The sequence below is a fragment of the Alosa pseudoharengus genome, unplaced genomic scaffold (assembly GCF_046254945.1).
Source record: "Alosa pseudoharengus isolate Yale_2024_CS ecotype anadromous, Long Island Sound unplaced genomic scaffold, YU_APseudo_1.1 YU_APseudo_1.1_scf_19, whole genome shotgun sequence".
Lineage (NCBI taxonomy): Eukaryota > Metazoa > Chordata > Actinopteri > Clupeiformes > Clupeidae > Alosa > Alosa pseudoharengus.
This window is the reverse complement of record NW_027468657.1, coordinates 6,192,921-6,214,960: the sequence shown is the minus strand read 5'-3', so window position 1 is coordinate 6,214,960 and position 22,040 is coordinate 6,192,921. Positions and strand designations below refer to the sequence as shown.

At 42.5% G+C, this 22,040-nt stretch overlaps 1 protein-coding gene across 2 annotated transcripts in view; it reads left to right on the top strand.

Moving 5' to 3' along the window:
• The first annotated feature begins 5,512 nt into the window (after positions 1-5,512).
• The window catches only part of LOC143132185 (uncharacterized), a 223,345-nt gene continuing 206,817 nt past the window's right edge, over positions 5,513-22,040 (top strand). For both annotated transcript variants that reach the window (XM_076291544.1, XM_076291545.1), the window contains exons 1-3: positions 5,513-5,593; positions 5,731-5,882; positions 6,650-6,761. In XM_076291544.1, the coding sequence (XP_076147659.1) occupies positions 6,749-6,761 (13 nt within the window). In that variant the 5' untranslated portion in view covers positions 5,513-5,593; positions 5,731-5,882; positions 6,650-6,748. The remainder of the gene's footprint in view (positions 5,594-5,730; positions 5,883-6,649; positions 6,762-22,040) is intronic.

Sequence of the window (22,040 nt, the reverse complement as noted above, 5' to 3'; positions counted from 1 at the left end):
TGTGAGAGGGGAGTAGATGTGCTTTGATTCCAGCTTGGTAGTTGTAGTCTATGCGATTAAAAAACACGTGTGTGTGAAGTATCCAAACAATGATAACGCTTTCATTATGGCTGCTTTAGCCACAGACCTTGAGCTACTGTACAGTGGGTTGGGTTCCATTTGGAAGTGTCCACTTCATTCGCCCTTTCCGTGATTCACACAGCTACGTGAAATGTATTACTACTGATATGCAAAACTATTAACTTTTCGCCAAGAGGTGGCAGCTTGATACTGTAAGGTGTAAGCCATTGGTTCCAAAGAAGAGATTTTATTTGGGTCGCCAGCATAGCCTAGTGATAATTTGTGTTGTGTAATAGGCCTAGCATAGGGCCTACCTTATATAGCTTATAGTTTGTTAATAGTCACGGTTTTGTCATAACTCCCTCTATGCATTTTTGCATTTAAAATAGCTCTAAAACCGGGGGGCGAACACGTCGCAGGGGGGGCGCCAGTGCGTGGATATCTCAATCGCAAAATTAAACAATATTTCTATCGGGCGCCTACCATGGACTAGGCTGGGTGAAAATCAAAAGATTGCGTCAAAAAATTGAGCTTAACCATGGACCTCATAGTTGCAAAATGCAAGGGAACATGAATCAGCATATTATTTGCACAAACAATAACGGACAGTAGCTCTTCAACTTTGCCCGTTTAAAATGTGTATGAACAGTCTCGCAACGCATTTCATGAAGGCCCTTTTGGACATGTCAGTTATTTGCACCACTGGGTAAAACGGCATTTTGTTTTAGACTACTGGTATTTAATTTGTGCATTGACAATAAAGCTGAATATCATTTAAACTAGATGACTAAACTTATGCATATGTAGAAGAAGAAACATTCACAAAAATCCATGACATGACCTCTCTTCTTGATAGCTGTTGAAAACTGCATGGAACTGACAGGGATTGTTTTGTTTAATAATAAATAAATAAATAAATACATACATTATGCTGCTACCTTCTGCTTTTCCCAAATACAATGTAGCCTACAGGTGTACCTTTCATCAGTCCAGTTGCAATGGATGGACTCTGATGAACTGCCCTACTTGTGATTGTTTAGAGATTTTAAAGGTTTTATAACAATGCTACAGATTTTTTGGCCCAGAAACAAGTCTATTCACGTTTGCAGCGCCAGTATGCTACTTTGTGTGCGGAATGTGTGCAAACACACATTCCAAACAAGCATACACAAAAGTTTCAAGAGTGGGGGATGGAGTAGAAGATGGAGACAAATTCATTAATATGATTTATTTTCACGGAATGGATGTGCAGGACTGAGCGGCGGTCATATTTTGTACCGCTATGCGGTACATCTAGTTTAATATATGCATAGGATTAATATTCTGCTGATTTGTCTTCCTATTACCCCACAATCCCTCTGTCTTTCTAGGAAGACGTCAATGTCAACAGCAGAAGGAAAATTACTCTGCAGGCCCTTCCCATCTTCCTGTGGGAAGATGGATTTTTTAAGACCTGGAATGTAAGTTTTGATTAAATTGTGTGTCCTCTTTCACTATTTCTTCTTTTTTTACTTTGTCTTGTCTATATATCTCTATTTCTATTCAGCCCTCTCTGATACTACTTTGCAGCCAAAAGACAACTTTTCATTCACTGGTATTTCATATTGTATTAAATACACATGTAGTGTTTTTCATTGACTACTCTTCACATTAACGAATTACTGTCATGTTCTTCAGGCAGAAGAAATTGACCTGCCAGACTTCTCTGATGCAGCTGTAGCTATTCTTACTGTCTCGGGTGATACAGACTCCCTTGTGAAGTTTGGTCCTGCTATCCATTCTATAGTTCTTGACGGAGATATTGTTGTGTGATATAGCAGAGTTGACACGTCAATTTTGCTATTTGGCTTAATTTATGCACTTCATCTCGATTATCCAAAGCAATTGTCCTACACATTTAATTTCATTAAAAAAATTATAATGGGTTTGGAAGACCTGAAGCGGTTACCTCCTAGACTGCTGCTTTGCCTTAAAAATAAATTGCTGATGATGGATGAGTAAGCAGTCTGTTTTCCAAATCTCATGGTTGGTGCTGCCAGCATGTTAATATTCAAGCAAGCAATGGAGCTTTTTGCTTTTATTTATGTTGGCCTATTATTTTGTTATTTGAGTATGAAGTGGTAAAATGTTGTTATTTCTTTGATTTTCTGTATTAACTGCATTGCTGGGGATGTTATGTTAGAATTCTAATGGAATTCTTAAATAAATGGAATCTGCATTGACATTGTCTTTTGAGTAGTTTTTTTATTTGAATCATACAAATAAAATATTTTTGATTTTGAGGTAAATAGTAAACCTAAACAGTCAAAAATGTGTTTCAATAGAGTGAAGTCAACTTAGAGACTGAAGTGACAATGTTAATACAATATTTTTAACATAACTAAATATTTTGAGGTAATCAGTTTCATCAAATATTTTGAGTTCATTGAACCTGTTGGGGTTTACAGTGCTGAAGTGCCCTTGAGCAAGGCAACCCCTCACTGCTTCCCGAGCGCCGCTGTAGCAGGCAGCTCACTGTGTCGGGATTAGTGTGTGCTACACCTCACTGTGTGTTCACTGTGTGCTGAGTGTGTTTTACTAATTCACGGATTGGGATAAATGCAGAGACCAACTTTCCCTCACGGGATCAAAAGAGTATATATACTTATACTTATCGCAATTGGAGTTTCCCTGTCCAGGCCAGCTCCACAGCCGTAGTCCGGCCATCATCCGAGCCCTCTTCCACTCAGCTGGACCCTCCGTGAGCTTGTGAGGAAAAGAAAACGAGCCAAGAGAGCACGGGAAAGCACACACACAAACTGACAGCCCTGCCACTGTAGGCCTATACACAGTCCCTGCAGTCCAGTCTCTCATGTGTTTTCCCCACAAAAACCCATCTCCCAAACATGGATATGCCTCCCTATTTAAACTTACCGGCGCCAATCAGTGTCCCGTCCATGATCAGTCCTCCGGCCGCACAGCTGTCATCAATAACTAGCCACAGGTAAAACACAGCCACACATCATTTAATGGCACAGCCAATTTACCCCACATTTGTTCCTGCTACATGTGTACATCAGTAATTAGAAAAAAAACAAAAAAACATTGGTCGTCTTGGCCGGTACCAGGCCGGCTACACCACACCAGCCTACCCCTGACCTGACAATGGCTCGGGACCCATTTCTGGGTCCACAACATCTCTTTCCTCAGGCTCTGACCGCTCCCCAGACCAACCCAGTATCCTCCCTTCCCACCTAGGGCCTACCTCCATAACTTCCCCACCGCCACGCTCACCTGCAGTGGCCAGAGGTCGCAGTTCACATCCAGGGAGGCAGACACGTCTATGGCGCTGATGGGTGGTGCGCAAGTTAAACAACAAGTTAAACATCAAATTAAACCAATTAAATCAAGTGCAAGTTAAATAACATCAAATTAGCAGCAATTCTTTATAAATTAAATATTTAAAAATACACACTCAGACACTGTCATGACACATGAACCCTAACCCTAACCCAAGTCAAATGTAAAATTCCATGACTTTTCCTTCACTTTCCCTGACAAAAAAAACTGAATTTCTATGACTTACTATAATGAATGGTACAATATAGGCCTACCGACCAATAATTTCACAGCAGCCATATTGTTCAAGAATCTTTTACTTTTTTAGACCTGGAGATGAATAAATGGGCATTTAATAAAAAAGTTGGGCTACTCAAGCAAGCAGTAAAGCTAACAACCAGATATGCACCAATCCTGCGTGGAGATATTTGTATTAATGTATTTTTGCAAGTAAAATTTAAACGGCTTCAACGAAATTCCCTGATATTCCATGACTTTGGCCCCAAAATGATAAAATTCCCTGACTTTCCTAGCCTGGCGGGCCATCCTATATCATTGAAATCTATAGTCTGGAATCGAACCATTCACCTCGCTTAATCCAAGGGGCGGGCAGAGAATTGTCTTTCAAACTGCCTAGGCATGCAATAGGCCAGCGCTACGACCATATCCGTATCCGGTCGGCAAAACGGCAAATACATCCTTCTTCGAAAGGAATGACTTAAGTGCATTGTGTTGCTCAACTTTCAAAGAAAAGCACAAGTCCAACTCCTTCAAAGTTGACGCCAACACTGATTCAAACAACCACTCTTCGTTCACCATAGCCACCTTCCTTGTTGTTCACCGTCGCAGGACTGTCGTTATCCTGTTAAGCCCGCCTTAAGACTCTCTAACAAAATAGAGCGCTGTGATTGGATGACGTCCACGGCATCAGCCAATAGAAATCACTATGGTTTGATACTAGACGTACAGGCTGAGCAAATTAATTTGCCGCCGCTAGGGTGCGTCTAGATTTCTAGGCTATGACTTTCCATGTCTGGAATAGACTTTCCAAAATTCCATGATATTCCAGAAATTCCATGACCTGTGGGAACCCTGCTAATCCTAACCTCTAACCCCAACCCTAAACCTAACCCTAATCCTAACCCTAACTTGTTATGACAAAAAACGATTGTCACTTAATAACAGAAGCGTTATGTCATAAATGTTTATGACATGTTAATGACAGTGTCATGTCACTCTTATGTCGATACTGTCAAGTAAAGTGTAACCGAAGAATTTAAAGGTCAAAATTAAACTTCTGGAATGGGCAATTTCTAGGCTTTAGAGGGCACTGTTCCCACCTATTTTGCCCTACCATCAAATGATTGGTCTCTTTAGAAAGCTTAGACCCTGTAGTTTTTCAGGAAACAATCAGAAGTAATGTGTGATGTACTGGCAGAGTCACAGAGCCTAGAATACCCTCTTAGTCACTTGAGCAGGGGTGGGCAAACTGCGGCCCTTGAGTCAAAAAGTTTGCCCACCCCTGTACTTGAGAAATACAGCTGAGCCCTAGCACCAGGTCTTGTGAAGCTATGTGTAAAAGTAGATCAATATACAGTAGAATAAAAAATGAGTAGTTTATACAGTTATTTGTAAAGGTGTGCGTTTGGCAAAATGCCTTATGTAGACTCCCCATATGGACTTTTTGATTATCCAAAATACATACTGACAAAAGGCTTAGGCTACTGTATATGAACCCCTTGGTGTAGAAGCATAACCATAGTCTTAAATGAAAGGTAACACTGCAGTATTGTTATATCAGGGGTTCTGATATAGAATGACTACACAAAAATGTGGAAAAATTCCACAAAAGTCTCTATTTTTGCATTTTTTTGTTAGTTCAATTGGTATAATATAGATTATACATCTGCACAACTTGTATTGGATAAAACAACATGCTTCAGCTTCAAGCTTCAGTAAGTGGAAAACAAATGTATAAAGTGTGCTGCCTCTATACAAAGTGCGATGCCTCATAACATACCATAAAGAATACAAAGATGATGATTTCTGCTACATTGAGTTCTTGTGCGTCAGCGGCACCCGAGGTCACCTGGAAGAAACCAGATACAGAAGCAACCAGATGCAACATAGTGAGAGAACAGATATTTCTGCTACGTAGGCCATTGTTAAACACAAATGGTTTCACAGTCAGGGAACATGCTGACGACACTGTTAAGTTAGTTAAAAAGAGCTCTCTGAAGCCCGTTATTTTCTTTAAAATGTTCAACACTACGTTTTGATTCATTAGCCTATTTTATTTCAAATTTAAAATTCTTGTTTTCATCACGAAACTTTGCTCTTTGTCGTTCCTAGCCACTTCCTTTTGTAGCCTACCAATAGAGAAAGTGAAAGGACTGACAGATAGTGGACTGCACCTACCTGAGCACGACGCACGAAGTAGGAGAATAAGGGAAATTAGATAAATAGTCTACAATAGTCTAATAACCCGGCATCACACAAATGTGGTAAGTAGGCCTGTAGATCGTTTGAAATAATGAAGGATAAGTTGATGTTGCCAAGTCGTACTTGCAGGCTAGCCAAGCATATAGGCTACCGTTAGATAGGATACCGTTAGATGTCTTGTAAGGCAAAGTTGTAGCCTATGATCGACGCACCGTTGCAAAATGAATTAACATGCTTAAAGTAATAACGCACGGAGGGACTGTGGTAGACTACTGTCGTTGATTCCCGTTAGTGAAAAGGTTAGTCAAAAAGTTAGTCATACATGTATGCATGTATGTAGCCTATACGGTTATGTATACGTATCTTATATTTTTTTATGTACGTAGATTATTCATCTATCTATATCTGACACATATCCAAAGCAATTTACAGGGACTTGCAGGGACAGTCCCCCTATGCATGTGCGTTATGCGACGCCATCTTAGGACAGCCTCAGAAAACCCTATGAATCTGAAATCCTCTTGTTGAGCCAAGAGAACAAGCTTAACAACGACTGGGTGATTTGTACATGTCAATGATAAATTCACACTGTTAGTATGTGCAGCAGGTAGCCTCCAAAACAGATCTATCTAACCAATTTATGTGTCCATGCAGGGGGTCAAATTATTTTTTTTCACATGACTTTTTTTTCTAGTTGATATAACTGTTGTGTAAACACTTTAGCCACATTCTATTTTTTTTTATAAATGACTCTTACATGTTCACCATGAATCATGTTGCTTTATTATCTAACATGCATCTTTGTGATTTCCTTTCCCGCCTATTTCAGAGACGATGGTCTCCACAGCACATGGAAAGGTGAAACATTGTGAGCAGACTGTACCAGGGCACCACATGTGAACAAAAGAAAATTAGGACATTGAAATAAATGCACGGGTGTGGTAAGAATCCTGCTAAGAATAGAGGATAAGTGTGTTAAGTTATGCTTGGCAGGCTACTAAAATTCTGTTTACATGTTGCATGCAGTAGAACTGGGCAGGCTACTAAAATGCTGTTAACATGTTGCATGCAGTAGAACTTGGCAGGCTACTAAAATGCTGTTAACATGTTGCATGCAGTAGAACTTGGTAGGCATGTGTCTGCAACTTTGCATGTGTCTGCAGCTGTCCACCTGGGTTTCTATGGGCCCTTGAATTCTGTTCTGGGATGAACCCTCACCACCACTGATGTTATTGTCTAGCACAGCACCAGTGATGGCATGGGGTTCTGTTTGCTGTGTCGTTGAATCCACCCCTTCAATGGGGCTCTTTTGGATCTGAGTTAATTCTACTGCCAGTGTCATGCATCCTTTTGTCCTCACTGAATTTGTATTTCCTCTCTGTTTCATTTTTTTTATGGCCTCGTGTTCTGCTCGTATACTTCCATTTAATCTTTAACTTCATTGTAATCTTTGAGGTGCATTATTATCATATTGCCATATTATTATTATGACTACAGCCAGTGAAATCATATCATACAAAAGTATTTAGAACTTGTGCATTGCATACTATACATGTTATACTTAGGATTATAGTTTGGCTTTTCTAGGTTCCCATTATATAACTGGGGACATAGAGCCCCTGGAGGATATGACCCTTTTTCTAGTTTCCATTATCTATTATGTGCATCAGGGGAGCATAGGGCTGGCCACTGACCACTGTTGCACGTATCTTAATGTTTCTCTGTACTCTGTTCTCTATAAATGGCTTGATAGCCAAACTTGAGTTCCCCGTCCTGCTGCTCACAGCAATATAAATTGGCCAGTAACTGTGTTTTACAAGCGGTATGAAACAGCACGAAATACAATTTTGTGTAGCCTATCATCCTCACTTTTTTCAGTGACATTGGCCCTTTTTATAAAAGTTCTGTGTAAAAGTGCAAAATATTGTAAGCGTTGACTTGTCATTTTTTTGTTGCCCTATCATATTTAAGTGACAAGGGGAGCATCTCTTGGGGTTATTTGGTTTTAGCCTACTCTTTATTTCATACCCATTATTATTTGTTTTTAGGCTTATTGTAACAGAGCAAAGAAAAAAAATGAAACCTGTATTTCAATTCATTTCATTTTTGTGTTAGCCTATTTATTTTCAGTGGCAGGCTCAGACTTCTTGAAGGGCAGGGGCGAAAAAATAAAAAAGGCACCTATCTCACAACATGTGGTCCCAACCCCACGCAAAAAAAGCTACAATGTATCAAGCATGAACAGATTATGAGCCACTGGGCCTTTGGGCATAGATGAAGAGTGCCCACCTTATAAAGTTGGTAACTCAGCTAAACTGGGGGGGTTGGGGGGCATTATTTTTTATTGAAAAATAACCCCTTAAATTATGACTTCTGGCGAGGCCATAGACAGTAAAAGAAATGGACAAACAGATGCCATAGACTTCGACGGAGACAAGTGAAGTGCGAGTGATATCCACACTCTGGTGGTGTTCGCCCCCCAGTTTCAGAGCTATTCTAAATGCACCAGTACCAGTCACGTGGTCGGGATATGACGGGAGGATTTGTGTGGGCTCGGGATGGGATGGGAGCGATAATTATGACCGATGCTAGCGAAGCATGCTAGTCATAAAAGCTAGTCATAGGGATTGTCAAAGTTTTTTTTTTTTTCCCCCCCGTCATCTACTTCCTGAATTTTTGGTCAACGATACCCGGAACACCGAAACACCGGGGCACATGAAATTTGGTGGGTATGTAGCCCCACTAGACTTTTACGGAAAAATTTTGTTTGGTCCCCGGGGGCCACTCCCCCCCCCCCTGCGCTGGGCCCCCCAAAACCCCAAAAATGCAGTTTTTCCTAAATAACTACCTGAACCGTGGCACCGAGGATGAAGACATTTTTATTGTATGTTGGTCTCAAGGGCCCACATCAACCTAGCCCATAATCACTCATTTGGGATTTGCAGCCCCCCGGTAAAAAATGAAAATGCAATATCATTCTGCTTTAATCGCCCCTCTCTTCAGTTAAGATGTTCAGAACTGCACCAAATTTTATGTGTGTGATTAACCTGACATTCTCCGGGGGTATGCCGGAGAATGTCAGGTTTTGTAGAATTTCATCCATGGGGGGGGGGGGTGTCTAAAAAATTAAGTTATATGTACATTTAGTGACTGTACACTCATTGGCCTGTAGATGGTGGTGCACACATATACAGACGCACACACACACACACAGGCACGCACAATTAAAACAGCCGATACATAATTACAAATTACATAAGGGTAGGATGATTTCCACATGAAATGTAATTCCCATTTCCTCTTGAAGCCGAAATAAGTCTGAGAATGTTTATCGGACATGCTTGGTTTTTACTGCAGGTAGGCTACGTTAATCTTATACAAGTTATAGCCTAGGACATAGGTAAAATAATGTTACCGTTAGCATTGGTTGAGTGATGGAGGCCAATTTGATTATTGATGTATTTGTAGAAAACCATAAATGCGGATATAGGCTACCAAGCAAATTGATAACAGCACTAATTGTATCTTTCGACTGTCATCTCATTCTCTTCTGACCATAACCTAGGCTACTAGCAGGAGCTAAGTAAGTTAGCCACGACACGTTCGCTAACGTGATGGTTTTCTAATATAATATATACCTGAAAGATAGCCTGTCTATGATGCATCCTAAACACCGGGCTGGGACATTTCTGCTCAAAGTCTCAAAAAGAATCTGAGTCAACGTTCTTGTCATTCCCAAGTGCCATGAATGCACCATTATTAGCCTATGGCAGGGGTGTCAAACTCAAATTCACAGGGGGCCAAAATTAAGAACTGGGAGTATGTCGCGGGCCAAGCTTAACATTTATTGAATAACCGATGTTTTTATTGAATTAAAACTGTATACACAAGAAAAAATAGAATGCAGGCATTTCTGAATATAGCCTAATAGAAAAAATATATTGAATATCTGAATAGAAAAAATATATTGGCCTATTTTTGCAGGTGAACTATAAAAATTGTAAATAACATTTAACAACTATCAAAATTGTAATTGTAACTATTAACAGTTCATGACAGTTCACGTCATGAACTCATGACAGTTCACGTTCAACGTAGTGCCGTTTTATGTTGTACTCTTTAGTGACAGCTACGGTGAATCCACATACCAAGCAAACGGGTTTGTCCTTGAATAATATGAACATATAATCGTTTTCCCACCTATCTTGAAAGCTCCGATTATCAATCTTTCGCTTCGCCATTTTTTCGTTGATAGTTTGTCTGGTTGCATGGATACATGTTTTGTTTATGAACAGAAAAGGCGGCATTAACGATGCAACGCATTTTGGGATTTGAAGTGTTATCGGTGTATGATACACTGTACAGTATGTAGCAACTTGATGGGCTGCGTTGCCCTGGGCTGCGCTCATGCGCTGAATAGAATAGCGTGCTGGGCCAGCTCTAACGCGGATGCGCTGAAGAGAATACTGTCGGGCCAGCTCAGATATGGATGCGCTGTATAAACTACGCGGCGGGCCACTTCTAATACAGATTGAGTAATGACCTCGCGGGCCACAAATAAGCAGCCCGCGGGCCAGCCTGAGTTTGACATCCCTGGCCTATGGAATCTCCCATAGGGGGTTCGCTTTCAGGATGTTCACTTACCCCCTTGGGCGAGACAGATTGAGATATACAAATATGACACAACCATCAACAGATTTACAGGCCTCTTATGCAACATTTTCAACTTAATAAAGTTAATAAAGCCTGTCGCTACAGGCTACGAATGCCGACTTCACAACACTGTCGCACTGTCACAACACTGTCGCATTTCCCAGCCGGGTCCATGATAGGCTTTTTGTCACTGCATCCAAAAATGTCTCCCTCTGGATAAAGCAGGTTAACTCATTTAATGCCAAGCTGTTTTCGGAAGCTTTGTCCTAGAGTGCCAGCAATCTAGACCATTGTTGATGATTTTTGTACAGCCACAGCATATTCTGTGTTATAGCTATGAACACATACAATGGCTCATTTAAAAGGTAAGCTCTCAGTGGGTGCAAACCGTGTATTTCTACACGCCTCTGTTCCTGAGAAATCCCAAGCTAAACAGTGGCTAGTTTTCATCAAAATCGCTGTTTTTTTTCTAGACGTCTTTCATGAAATATGAAGTGTTGCCTGTAGACTTCGGTAAACTTTCCGGGAAATGATCAGCGAGACCTGGCGAGACTGCCACCTAGTGATAGACCCACGAAAATTGCCTGGTTTTTGTAAGATATTCCAGTCAACGTACACGCTTTTAACTAGAGCCAAATGCAACGTTTATTGTACTGCGCATGCGTATATACAGCACTACGGGTAATGCGTTGGGACAGAACAGACTGTAGCAAATCAAGCTCAATACATTACATCTCCCTTCTTACAAAGAAAAGCATATACATAAAACATAAGTCAGAAATACTGTTGTATCATTAAATGTTATTATTTCATGTCAAATGAACCTTGACACCCATTTTCTATTTAGTTCAGTGACTTAGTAGCCTAGAAATCTAGACGCACCCTAGCGGCGGCAAATTAATTTGCTCAGCCTGTACGTCTAGTATCGAACCATAGGAATTTCTATTGGCTTAACACCGTGGATGTTCTCCAATCACAGCGCTCTATTTCGTTAGAGAGTCTTAAGGCGGGCTTAACAGGATAACGACAGTCCTGCGACGTTGAACAACAAGGAAGGTGGCTATGGCGAACGAAGAGCGGTTGTTTGAATCGGCGTTGGCGTCAACTTTGGAGAAGTTGGACTTGTGCTTTTCTTTGAAAGTTGAGCAACACAATGCACTTAAGTCATTCCTTTCGAAGAAGGATGTATTTGCCGTTTTGCCGATCGGATACGGATATGGTCGTAGCGCTGGCCTATTGCATGCCTAGGCAGTTTGAAAGACAATTCTCTGCCCGCCCCTTGGATTAAGCAGGTGAATGATTCGATTCCAGACTATACATTTCAATGATATAGGATGGCCCGCCAGGCTAGTGACTTAGGTAAACAGTAACAAAACATTCAATGCTTTATTACTTAAAACTTTAACTTGGAAGGAGAGGTTACTAGCACTTCACTTCCACAGGTGTCTTTACCACACCTTGTCCCTCACTAACTTGTGATAACTCAATAAGTCAGTCTGTCGGGTGGCTTGACAGCTCTGCCCCGCCTACTGATGTACAGTCCACCTGGCCGGGCCTGAGCATGGCTCAAGGATTCTGTGGGAGGCGAACGAGGCTGTTCAGCTGGAGTGGGGGACAGCTGTTCTTTTCCAGCTGTCTGTTCTTCGGTCTGCTCTGGTAGTTCGGGCCAGACCTCCTCATGTATCCAGTGCCGTGGACGGTTGGCGGCTGGAGTGCTTGTGCAAAGATGTTGACTGTTGCGACGGTACTCCTTGTTTTCACTGTCCACAACATAGGATCGTGGGGCACTGTGCTGTCTGACCACAACCGCTGGTGACCATGTGTCCAGGATAAGGTTGCATTCTCACCTCATCTCCAGGCTTGAGAGCAACTCGATGTTTGCCTGCTCTCTTGCGGTCATGATAGTACTTTTGATTGTCTTTTGTCTGATCTAGCAGACGCTTGACTTTCCGTGGGTCATAGGCTGTTGGCGCAAGGAGCTCACTCGCCGTAGGCAGCTTGTTGCGTGGCCTCCTTCCCATGAGGAGTTGAGCTGGTGAGAGGCCTACTGACTCAAGGGGAGTGGTCCGGGGAGAGTCTGGTGCCTTGTGCCAGAGCCTCTTCACTGTTTGCACGGCACGCTCCGCTTCACCGTTTGAGTGTGGTGTGTGTGGGGAAGACGTGGCGTGTAGGATGCTGTAACTCATGCAAAAGTGTTTAAACTCCTCTGAGGAGTACTGTGGGCCATTGTCGGTCCTCAATGTTGCTGGGATGCCGTGCCTGCCGAACTGCGCTTTCATTGTCTCTATGACAGTGCGACTGCGTGTGTCTCTCAGAACATCCACTTCAATGAACTTTGAGTAGTAGTCCACAAGCAGGATGTACTGCTTTCCTTCAAATTCAAAGAGGTCTGATGCTACTTTCTCAAAGGGAAGTTCAGGTGTTTCTGTTGGTTTGAGTGGTTGTCTAGGCAGTTTATTCTGAAAATCTGCACACAAACTGCAGTTTCTAACTACTTCTTCAATTTGGGCACTCATACCTGGCCAGTAGAGGGCCTCACGCGCTCGCTGTTTGCTCTTTACTATCCCCAGGTGCGATTGGTGTATGAGCTTCAGCATGTGCTCACGCATGGTGGGGGGCACTACTATCCACAGTCCTTTGAAGAGGAGTCCATCGGACAGTGCGAGCTGACTTCTTGAGTCCCAATATGGATGTACCTGAACGGGCACCTCACGTCTGTGCTCTGGCCATCCATGCTGGATAACCTGTTGGAGACAGCTGAGCTCTTCTTTTGTGCGTTCTTTTAGTTCTGCATATTTCTGATCACTGACGGAGACGAAGTTCAACATAGAGATACACTCAAGGCCATCCATCTCTGGTGTGCTCTCAGATAGCTGTGCTCTGGACAGTGTGTCGGGGAGCTCCATGTCTTTCCCTCTTCTGTACTTTACAGTGAGATCGTACCACTGCAAGCGAAGATGCATTCTCTGGATCCGCATCGGTGTAGACAACAGAGATTTCCTGAAGATGTCTTTGAGAGGTTTGTGATCGTTGTATACTTGTGACATGTGTTCCAAATATGTAATTGTGAAACTTGGTGCAGGCATGGACAATTGAGAGTGTCTCCTTGATTTGCACGTAGCGCGTTTCTGCGTCAGTAAGTGACCTTGAGGAGAAAGCAACGGGCTGGTCATCTTGCAGCAGGACTGCTCCTAGTCCACTGCTGCTGGCATCACAGAATATCACTACAGGCTTTACAGGACCAAAATACTTTAACACTGGGGGATGTGTGCACAGCTCTTTTAGTTTGTCAAAGGCCTGTTGCTGCGCTGGCTGCCATGCAAACTCCACTTCTCTCTTGAGCAGCTGCCGCAGCGGCGCATCTACTTCACTGAGATTGGGGATGAACTTCGACAGGTAAGTAACGAAGCCCAAGAAGCGGTGGACAGATTCTTTATCTGACGGTGGAGACATGTCCCGAACAGCTTCCACCTTCGCTGGGTCCGGCTTCAGACCGTCAGCTGTTATCAGGTGTCCCACATATGGGACGGAAGACTGGCGTATGTGGCATTTGGTAAAGCCTCAAGTTGTAGCTAGTTGCTTTCTCAACCACTCTGCGCAGAATTGCGTCATGTTCTTGTACTGTGGGGGCAGCTACAAGAATGTCGTCCATCACGCTTACAGCTCCCGCGATGCCCTCGAGCATCTGGTCCATGATGCGCTGGTAGATTTCGGGAGCGCATTTAATGCCGAAAGGGAGTCTAAGCCATCTAAACCGACCTATTGGTGTATTGAAGGTTGTGAGGAAGGACGATGGCTCATCCAACTCTATCTGTAGAAATCCTGATTTTGCATCTAGGACGGAGAAGACTTTGGCACCTGGAATCATTGAGACGACCTCTTCTACTGTTCTCTTGGGGTGATGTTCTCTTTTTATGACTTTATTCAGGTCGCTCGGGTCTATACAAATTCTCACTTTGCCATTTCTTACTGCAGCGACCATGGAACTCACCCACTCAGTAGGCTGCTCAACTTTGGCAATGTAGCCGTCTTCTTCCATTTCATGCAGCTTCTCTATTATCTTGTCCCTGAGAGCGGCTGGCTGCCTGCGTACAGGATGGACTACACCTTTTGCACCTGGTTCGAGCTTGATTTTGTATTTACCTGGCATTGTCCCAGTGGTGCGCGTCAGCTCCGGGAAATCCACAAGTCCAGCGGGAATACGCTGCGTTTCGGTGCTGTCAGGGTTCCGTACGTAGCGCCTCTCTGCAGCACTCTCCAGCTTATCCAGGCGCACAATCAGCCCCAACGCCTCAGCTGAAGCGCCACTGAGCACATTTTCTTGGGCAATGTCCAAAATTTCAAACACTGTGCTCACTTTACACTTTCTTGACTTTACTTCCAGACTGACAGCAGCTACAGGCTTCAGCCTGTGATTAGAGTATGAGCGGAGCACTATGTCAGAGCGCTGCAGCTCACCTTTGTGGGCAAGCAACTGGTAGCTATTCAGAGTCAATGTGTTACACTTTGCTCCTGTGTCAATTCTAAATGTCACTTCTTTAGACAGAATTTCCAATTTGACCACCCATTTATCGACAGTGGGGTCTTCTGACTGCATCATATTTATGCTCAGCATTTCATCAACATCAGGTAAGTCTTGGTTCGTTTCTATACTTACAGTGTTCACTGCACGCTTGTGACACACTGTGGCAGTAAGAACAAACTGAGCCTTTCGCTGGGCACTTGCCTTGGTTCCACTTGTGTTGTGGGTCTTTTCCACACTTGGTGCAGTTTTTTGATGAATTGAATGATTCTTTTGATCGGTAAGTAGCATTTCCTTTGTAGGGCATTTTCTTATTTTCATTTTCTTTTCTTGGCAAAAATTGCTTCGGTTTGAAAGACACTGCTGATATTTGTGAATCCTCATCTCTTTTCATTTGTCTCTGTGACACTTCGAACTGCTGTGAAAGTTCTATGGCTTTATTTAACGTGAGGCTCTCACCTCTTTCGAGCAGCCGCTCTTGGACGCGTTTCTCCCTCACTCCCGCGATTATGGCATCAATTAGCATATCGTCTGGGTTAGCATACTCACAGTCCATCAGAATTAGCCTAACATCTTTCACAAAGTTATCGAAGCTTTCCGTCGGCCCTTGTTTTCTCTGTTTGAAACGGTGCCTTGCTATCCTCTTATTTTTTCGAGGTCTGATATAATTGGCAAATTTGTCCAGTACCTTATCCGGATCCTCCTTTTCTCCGTCTTCCCAGGTTAGCGTCTTATAGATCTCCCTGCCTTGCTCACCGATCCACGTTCCTAGCCAGCCTGCCTGTTGCTTAGCCGACAGGTCGGAGAGGGGGCCATCAAACATGAATGTTACATGACTTCGGAATCTTGAAAACTCTTGAAATAAATCAGAGGCGTCCCAATCTATTTTGGGGTGTTCAAACTGCGGCAACGACATTTTTTCGCTCAGTTTCCGTTCTTAAAATCTTCTGACACCATGTAAGATATTCCAGTCAACGTACACGCTTTTAACTAGAGCCAAATGCAACGTTTATTGTACTGCGCATGCGTATATACAGCACTACGGGTAATGCGTTAGGACAGAACAGACTGTAGCAAATCAAGCTCAATACATTACAGTTTTGACCTGACGTGCATGCGTCACTGATTCGACCCAAAGCGGCAACCGAGTTATGATAAAATGTCCAGATAAAATGTCCAGATTGTGCGTTTTCATGAGTTTTCGATCGTCATATATTTCATTTCCATTCATCACAGAGTTCCCAAAATCACATAAGGTGTGTTAGAGTGTCTAGTTTCGTAATTTAAAAAAAAGCTAAAAACGTAATATTACGTTTTTGGCACTCACCGCATGGGTGGCACACAATGAGTTAAGACCTGTGCAGTGTTGCGCTCACTAAAGGGCGATTCCATCTCCCGATAAAGTAGCCTACATGATCCAAAGCACCGCGTCTCCGTTGCTCGAGTTTATCATTAGCATTGGACAACATTGGAAAATATAGGAAATGCGACGTGTCAGTATGGCCCTTCATTTACGGTTTCTACAATTTAGATTAACAGCTCATGCATTCAGCTTCGGTGCTTGGGTCGTCCTGCGGTCAGAAAAGCGAGAAACCTTGTATTTTCCATTATCTCCCCAGATCTATCTTGAGGTCTTTTACTGAATTTCTTATGCAGCAGTGCCTAAAAACCCTACTGGTCGAGATTTATGCTCATTTGGTGTTGCAGGAGTGGTGGTAAATGTATCGGTGGCACTCACTGCAACGGTGTCCGAGTGTGCAGAATCCCTCTTCATCGCGCAGTTTGCGCACAATCAACAGTAGCATAGTTGACACACGTATCAGTCCGTGTCATGTTTCATTGTGAGTAGGCTAAGTGTTCAACATCAGTGTTTAATATGGATTTAATTTCAATCATAGGCATAATAATATTTAGACTTTTTTATGTGAGGGAGAGAACTCAGTTGGGGGGGCACACTGGCCTGTTTGGGCGGGCCTGGGGCCTCATGTATAAAAGTGTTGCGTAGAAACCATCCTTCATTTAATCGTAGATCATTTCTGAAATGATCGTACGTGTGATTCAGTGAAAACAAACGTACACACAAAAAAACGTGCGTACACCACCCTTCCAGATGTGCCGATTATAAATCACAAATGAACGTCAAATTGTGCGCAGCCGGATGGTTTTAGGTCTCCGCCTTGTAAACACCCCCTCATCAATATCATTAGCATATGTTTTAATGAAATCAATGGCCTAAAAGCTGTAGCCTATGTAAAATTATATATTGAAAACATTGTAGGCCTAGCCTATGCCATCTGATGTTAACTAGCCTGTATGCGTCAGTTCGAATAGCTTAACTAATTATGTTTTTTCCAGCAAAGCTTTCTGGAAAGAGATCGTATGCATCCATGTCCATTGTCCATTTAGTATGTTTAGGCCTACTTTGTAGAAAAAAAATGGGTAGGCCTATGCTTATGAAGGAAAGACCTCTAGGCCTACAGCATAATCATGTGCACTGTTATGGCACAGTAGGCTACTGTACGTTTCCAATATGACCCAGGGTAAAATGCTGATTTAGCCTATAAAACAGAGGACTAAATTATAAGTGTGATATGTCATGTAGGCTCGCTGGTCATTATTCATTAATTCTGCATATCTTTGCTGGCCCACCCCTGCTCTCTCTCTTCTATCGTAGGTCTTGGTGTTTTTTTTTAATAGATTATGAAATAAGTAAGCTATACGTTTTTTTCACTTTCTTAAGTGGGCTATAGTTCTCATTAGCAGTTTTATGCCAAACCATGAAACATTAAGCTGCGTCCAAAAACGTCTTTAAAAATCTTCTGATATTGGTCATGCATATGGCAAAGAAAGATATGAGATCGTTGGTCTTGGAATTTTGAAAATGCATCGCACTTAGACCTCAGATTACTTGCAGTACCCCGGCATTACCACAAGGAAATGGTCGTACGTCAAGTTTGAACCTGACGTGGAGATAAGCACTTTTCCATGTCAAAGATGGTTTTTATAAATCTGAGCGTTGACATGGATTTGAGCGTATGCACCGTCTAAGATAAAATCTGTGCGTAAGAACGCTTTATAAATGAGGCCCCTGGCCCCCTAAGGCCCGCCCCTGACGCCGACGCTGTAGGAAACATACATGGAACCACTGATACTTGCATGCTCAATACCTAAAGCACCCATAGGGGGAACAAAGCATAGTTCATCTTAAAGCATAACTTAACATACAACAGAGCTCCAAATTCTGGTTTGTAGGCATAACCCTCTTTAAGAAAACCCATGTGAAAACTTATAGCTGTGTGATTATCTCAGTGTTCTTCTAGCAAAGGCTCATAATGAAATGGTGACACTAGGGCCTCCCATGTGTTCATTTGCCTTTCTGGTTCAGTACTTAGGTGCTTTGATCTTGCATGATTCTGTTGTGGCCAAATATATCAGTTCTACATAATGGGCCCTATCTTGGCGATCTGAAACATCTGGTCAGAGACGCAACTGTGTGTGACGATCAGAGTATATAGCCTACATGCATTCTGCCCTGAGCCCATGAGTAGGCTAACTGACATGTCAAAAAGTGCATCAATGAAATGCGTCAGTAGACCGTTCTATACACAATTACACATACAGTAGCCTAGGCAGTCTACTGAAGATAGCTGAAGGTCTGTGGCTAAAACAGCCCTAATGAAAGTGTCGAGGATTTTTTTTTTCTGTTACCGAGTTCTTGAATAGGCTATTTAAGCACTAGGCCTACTAAGTGAGACTAGTGTTATGTTGCGCATAAAGCATCAAGTGGGTTAAAATTTGATAGATAGAAGCAAACGTTCCCGGCAGACTTTTTTCTTTTCAGTTTTAAATCTGAACGGTGTTGTGTGGGTTCTCAGTTGTTCGTTTTAAACTGAATGCACCTCGGCCCGGTCAGAAGATGCTTTCGCATTAGACAAAACATATGACTTGCTCGACTTGGGAGGATAATTCGCAAGGTGTTGTAGGCTTTTGAGTTGGATTGTTTGGATACTAAGTGAACATGCTTATTAATCGCGTAGATTACAACTAGGCCACAATCATCCATCGAATAGACTGATTTTTTTGTAGCATGTGCGACAAATATGTGTACAGCCCTGGATACATCTCTCAAAGGGCACTATGGAATCTTTGGTTTAAATGGGGGTGTAAGTCATCATGGGTGCGTTAGGCTAATATATCTACATAGCGATGAGTCGTCACAAATTATTCATGTCAACGAATTTCTGTAGTTGATTACGTCGACTATGTCTCATAGGTACGACGGAGTATTAGGGCCACACATGAAGAAAACAATATTTTTGCCATGACGAGATTAAACTCGACATGTCGACTTTAAAAAAAATATTGACTACTTGTTTTCAGGTGTGCTCAGGACTTAACGAGCTGATGAGCTGCACCTGTACACTGGAGTCCTGATAAGAGGACTGCTTCCTCTCCCCTTAGGAGGGCCATTCTTACTTTGGGTTTTGGACATGCAACACTGCACTCAGACACATTGCAAACACACAACATCCATGCATTACTGATGACTGACTTTGACCCACCTCACACTGTTTGTTTGTTATTTGGTTAGTTTGGTTAATAAATCTATATTTTAGTTAAAGATCCAACCTCTCGACTCCCTCTTTTGTTGTGGCCTTACCCCTAGGTCATAACAGAGAATAAAGTTGAAATGTAATGTCGACTTTAATCTCGACGTGTCGACTTTATAGTCGCCATGCCGACATTAAACTAGACATTTCGAGAATAAAGTTGAAATATCATGTCGACTTTACAGTGGGCGTTGCTTTCAAATGGCCACTTCAGTCGCGCATTAAGCGGCGTGAAGCTGCGTGAAGCTTTAGTACCACTTTCAGCCACTGTGCGTCGCTCTGCCACTGTACATCGCTCTGTCAGCTTGCCTGCCGCCCCTTCTGAAAAAGCAGGAGGCTATACATTAAACATAATTGTTGCCGAGAGGAATCCCAGCCTACGAATTCAATAACAAAATAAATCATGCATAATTAAACATTACCTCGATTTAGGCCACTTGGGTATGGCTTAAGGCTTGACTAAACGGTGGTAATGAAAATCGAAATCTGCTTTTGATAGCCTACCGGTGCCGCTCCACAAAACGAAAAAATATCTTAATTTGCTGTCTACATTATTGTCAGTGTTGGGGGTAACGCAACTACGCAAATCAAAACAGTGTCTTGTAAACAACGATGTGAATATTGTTGTCAAAATCTTAACCCAGATTCGAACTCTTGAACAGGGGACTGATAACTGCTGCGCAACGGCGGCTGTTATCAGCCGGCCTTAACGCAATGCGCCACAGAATTATGTGCAGGTGTGCCTGTTCACGTGCTACTAAACGTCATTAACCACCTTAGTCCAGACTACTGAAGTTTGGAAACTTATCATGGTCCAAACTTACAAAGTACTATGTAAGTACGACAGTTTTGGGAAACAGTCGTAACTTACATGTTGGTTAGTTGAACGATGCATCGTGTTAGTAAAAAGCTAACCTCCGTAGTTGTATGGGAAACGTACCCCAGATCAGCTTGTAGGCCATTAGCAATCTGTTTATTTTATTTTATGAAGCCTATACAGTAGATCACTTGCCACATTCTCACTTTCAATAGACAGATGCAATAGCCATTGGTCAAGTATTGAGTATAAAGCAATTAAGATAGTAGCCTATACAAAAAGTACTTCATACTATCATAAAAATTCGTTAAAACGAATAGCATTTTGCAACTTGACAAAACACTGGATTAAATATCGTAGGCACAGGAGAAAACTTGTACATCCATTGGCCCGTGGGGAGATCACATGCCAGTTGCCTCTCCCTTCAGTGCTATGACTCTGTTGATGACTTTGTCCAGATGGTCTATGTATTTATTGCAACGTTGGCTGTGAGTTTGTTTCGCCAAATTATCGCCAAAATATCAATGCGTCTTTGTTCATGGGTTTGGCCTCACAGCAGCTTAGACAACTATGACCCACGTTTTGGTTTCGTATATTAATTTGCCCTACTTATTGACTGCAATGTAGTCAATTGACTGCTTGACAGGTTATTTTTATTTTTCTGTACAATAAAAAAAATACATCTGCTTTATGCCGCAAAATTACGCACTTGGCCAGAATATAGAACGGGCACATTTTGCAGAGAATGTACGCACGCAAGAATCTGTAGGCAATTTGTGGCGGGTTACCAGCAAACAATGTTTAATGCATTAACTCAAGACGTTGAACGTTTTCTAAACAATACAAACAGAAAGGATGCAGCAGGCAGCAAATGTAGTCATTTCCAGTGGAAGAACAAAATGCTGAATGAAGCCCAAAGATATGAAGGCATATCTGGCAAGTTGTTATTTTTTGAAGAAGTAAATGGTTGGGCTATAGGCCTAGTTTGCAAGAAGGAGACATAACGCGTGAGCATGCCACACTATCCACAGCTGTGGTAGCGGGGAGTAGGAGGATTACTGTTAGCGCAGGATTTATATAAAATTCTTCAACAGAAGGCCTGCCTCGAATGCAGGCTTGCCCAAAAAAAAGACCTGTGGTTTGCACAGCCTACAGTAAGTAGGTCTTAGTGAGTTAGGAGTCCTCTCGACTTCTTTTAAGCTGTCTCAGAGGTGGAAAGTTGCGTTCGTTGGGGGCAGGGCCGGATTAACAATTCATAGACCCTTGGGAACAATGTCTGATGGCCCCCCCTGCCCCCCAGCCAACGTGAATCGGGCGGTCAGTTAATAAGCCTATATCGTGAAGATTTTTCTTGCCATTTAAGGCACGAGCGCATCTGTGAGGCCAAGCCTCACCAAGTAGCCCGTGTGTTTACAACTAACATTACATTTAATTAAACTGCTTATAGGCTATGCTGAAATAGTTTCAACATTTTGAATATCAGTGTCGGGTGAATTAGGAAATGTTCTCAAAGTAGCCTTATGGCTGAAAGCTGCTTGGGATCCCCCCTGTCAAGCAATATAACCATACAAACGCGAGGCCTGCTCACTCATTGTTTCAAAAAGAGTAATTTCGGCTT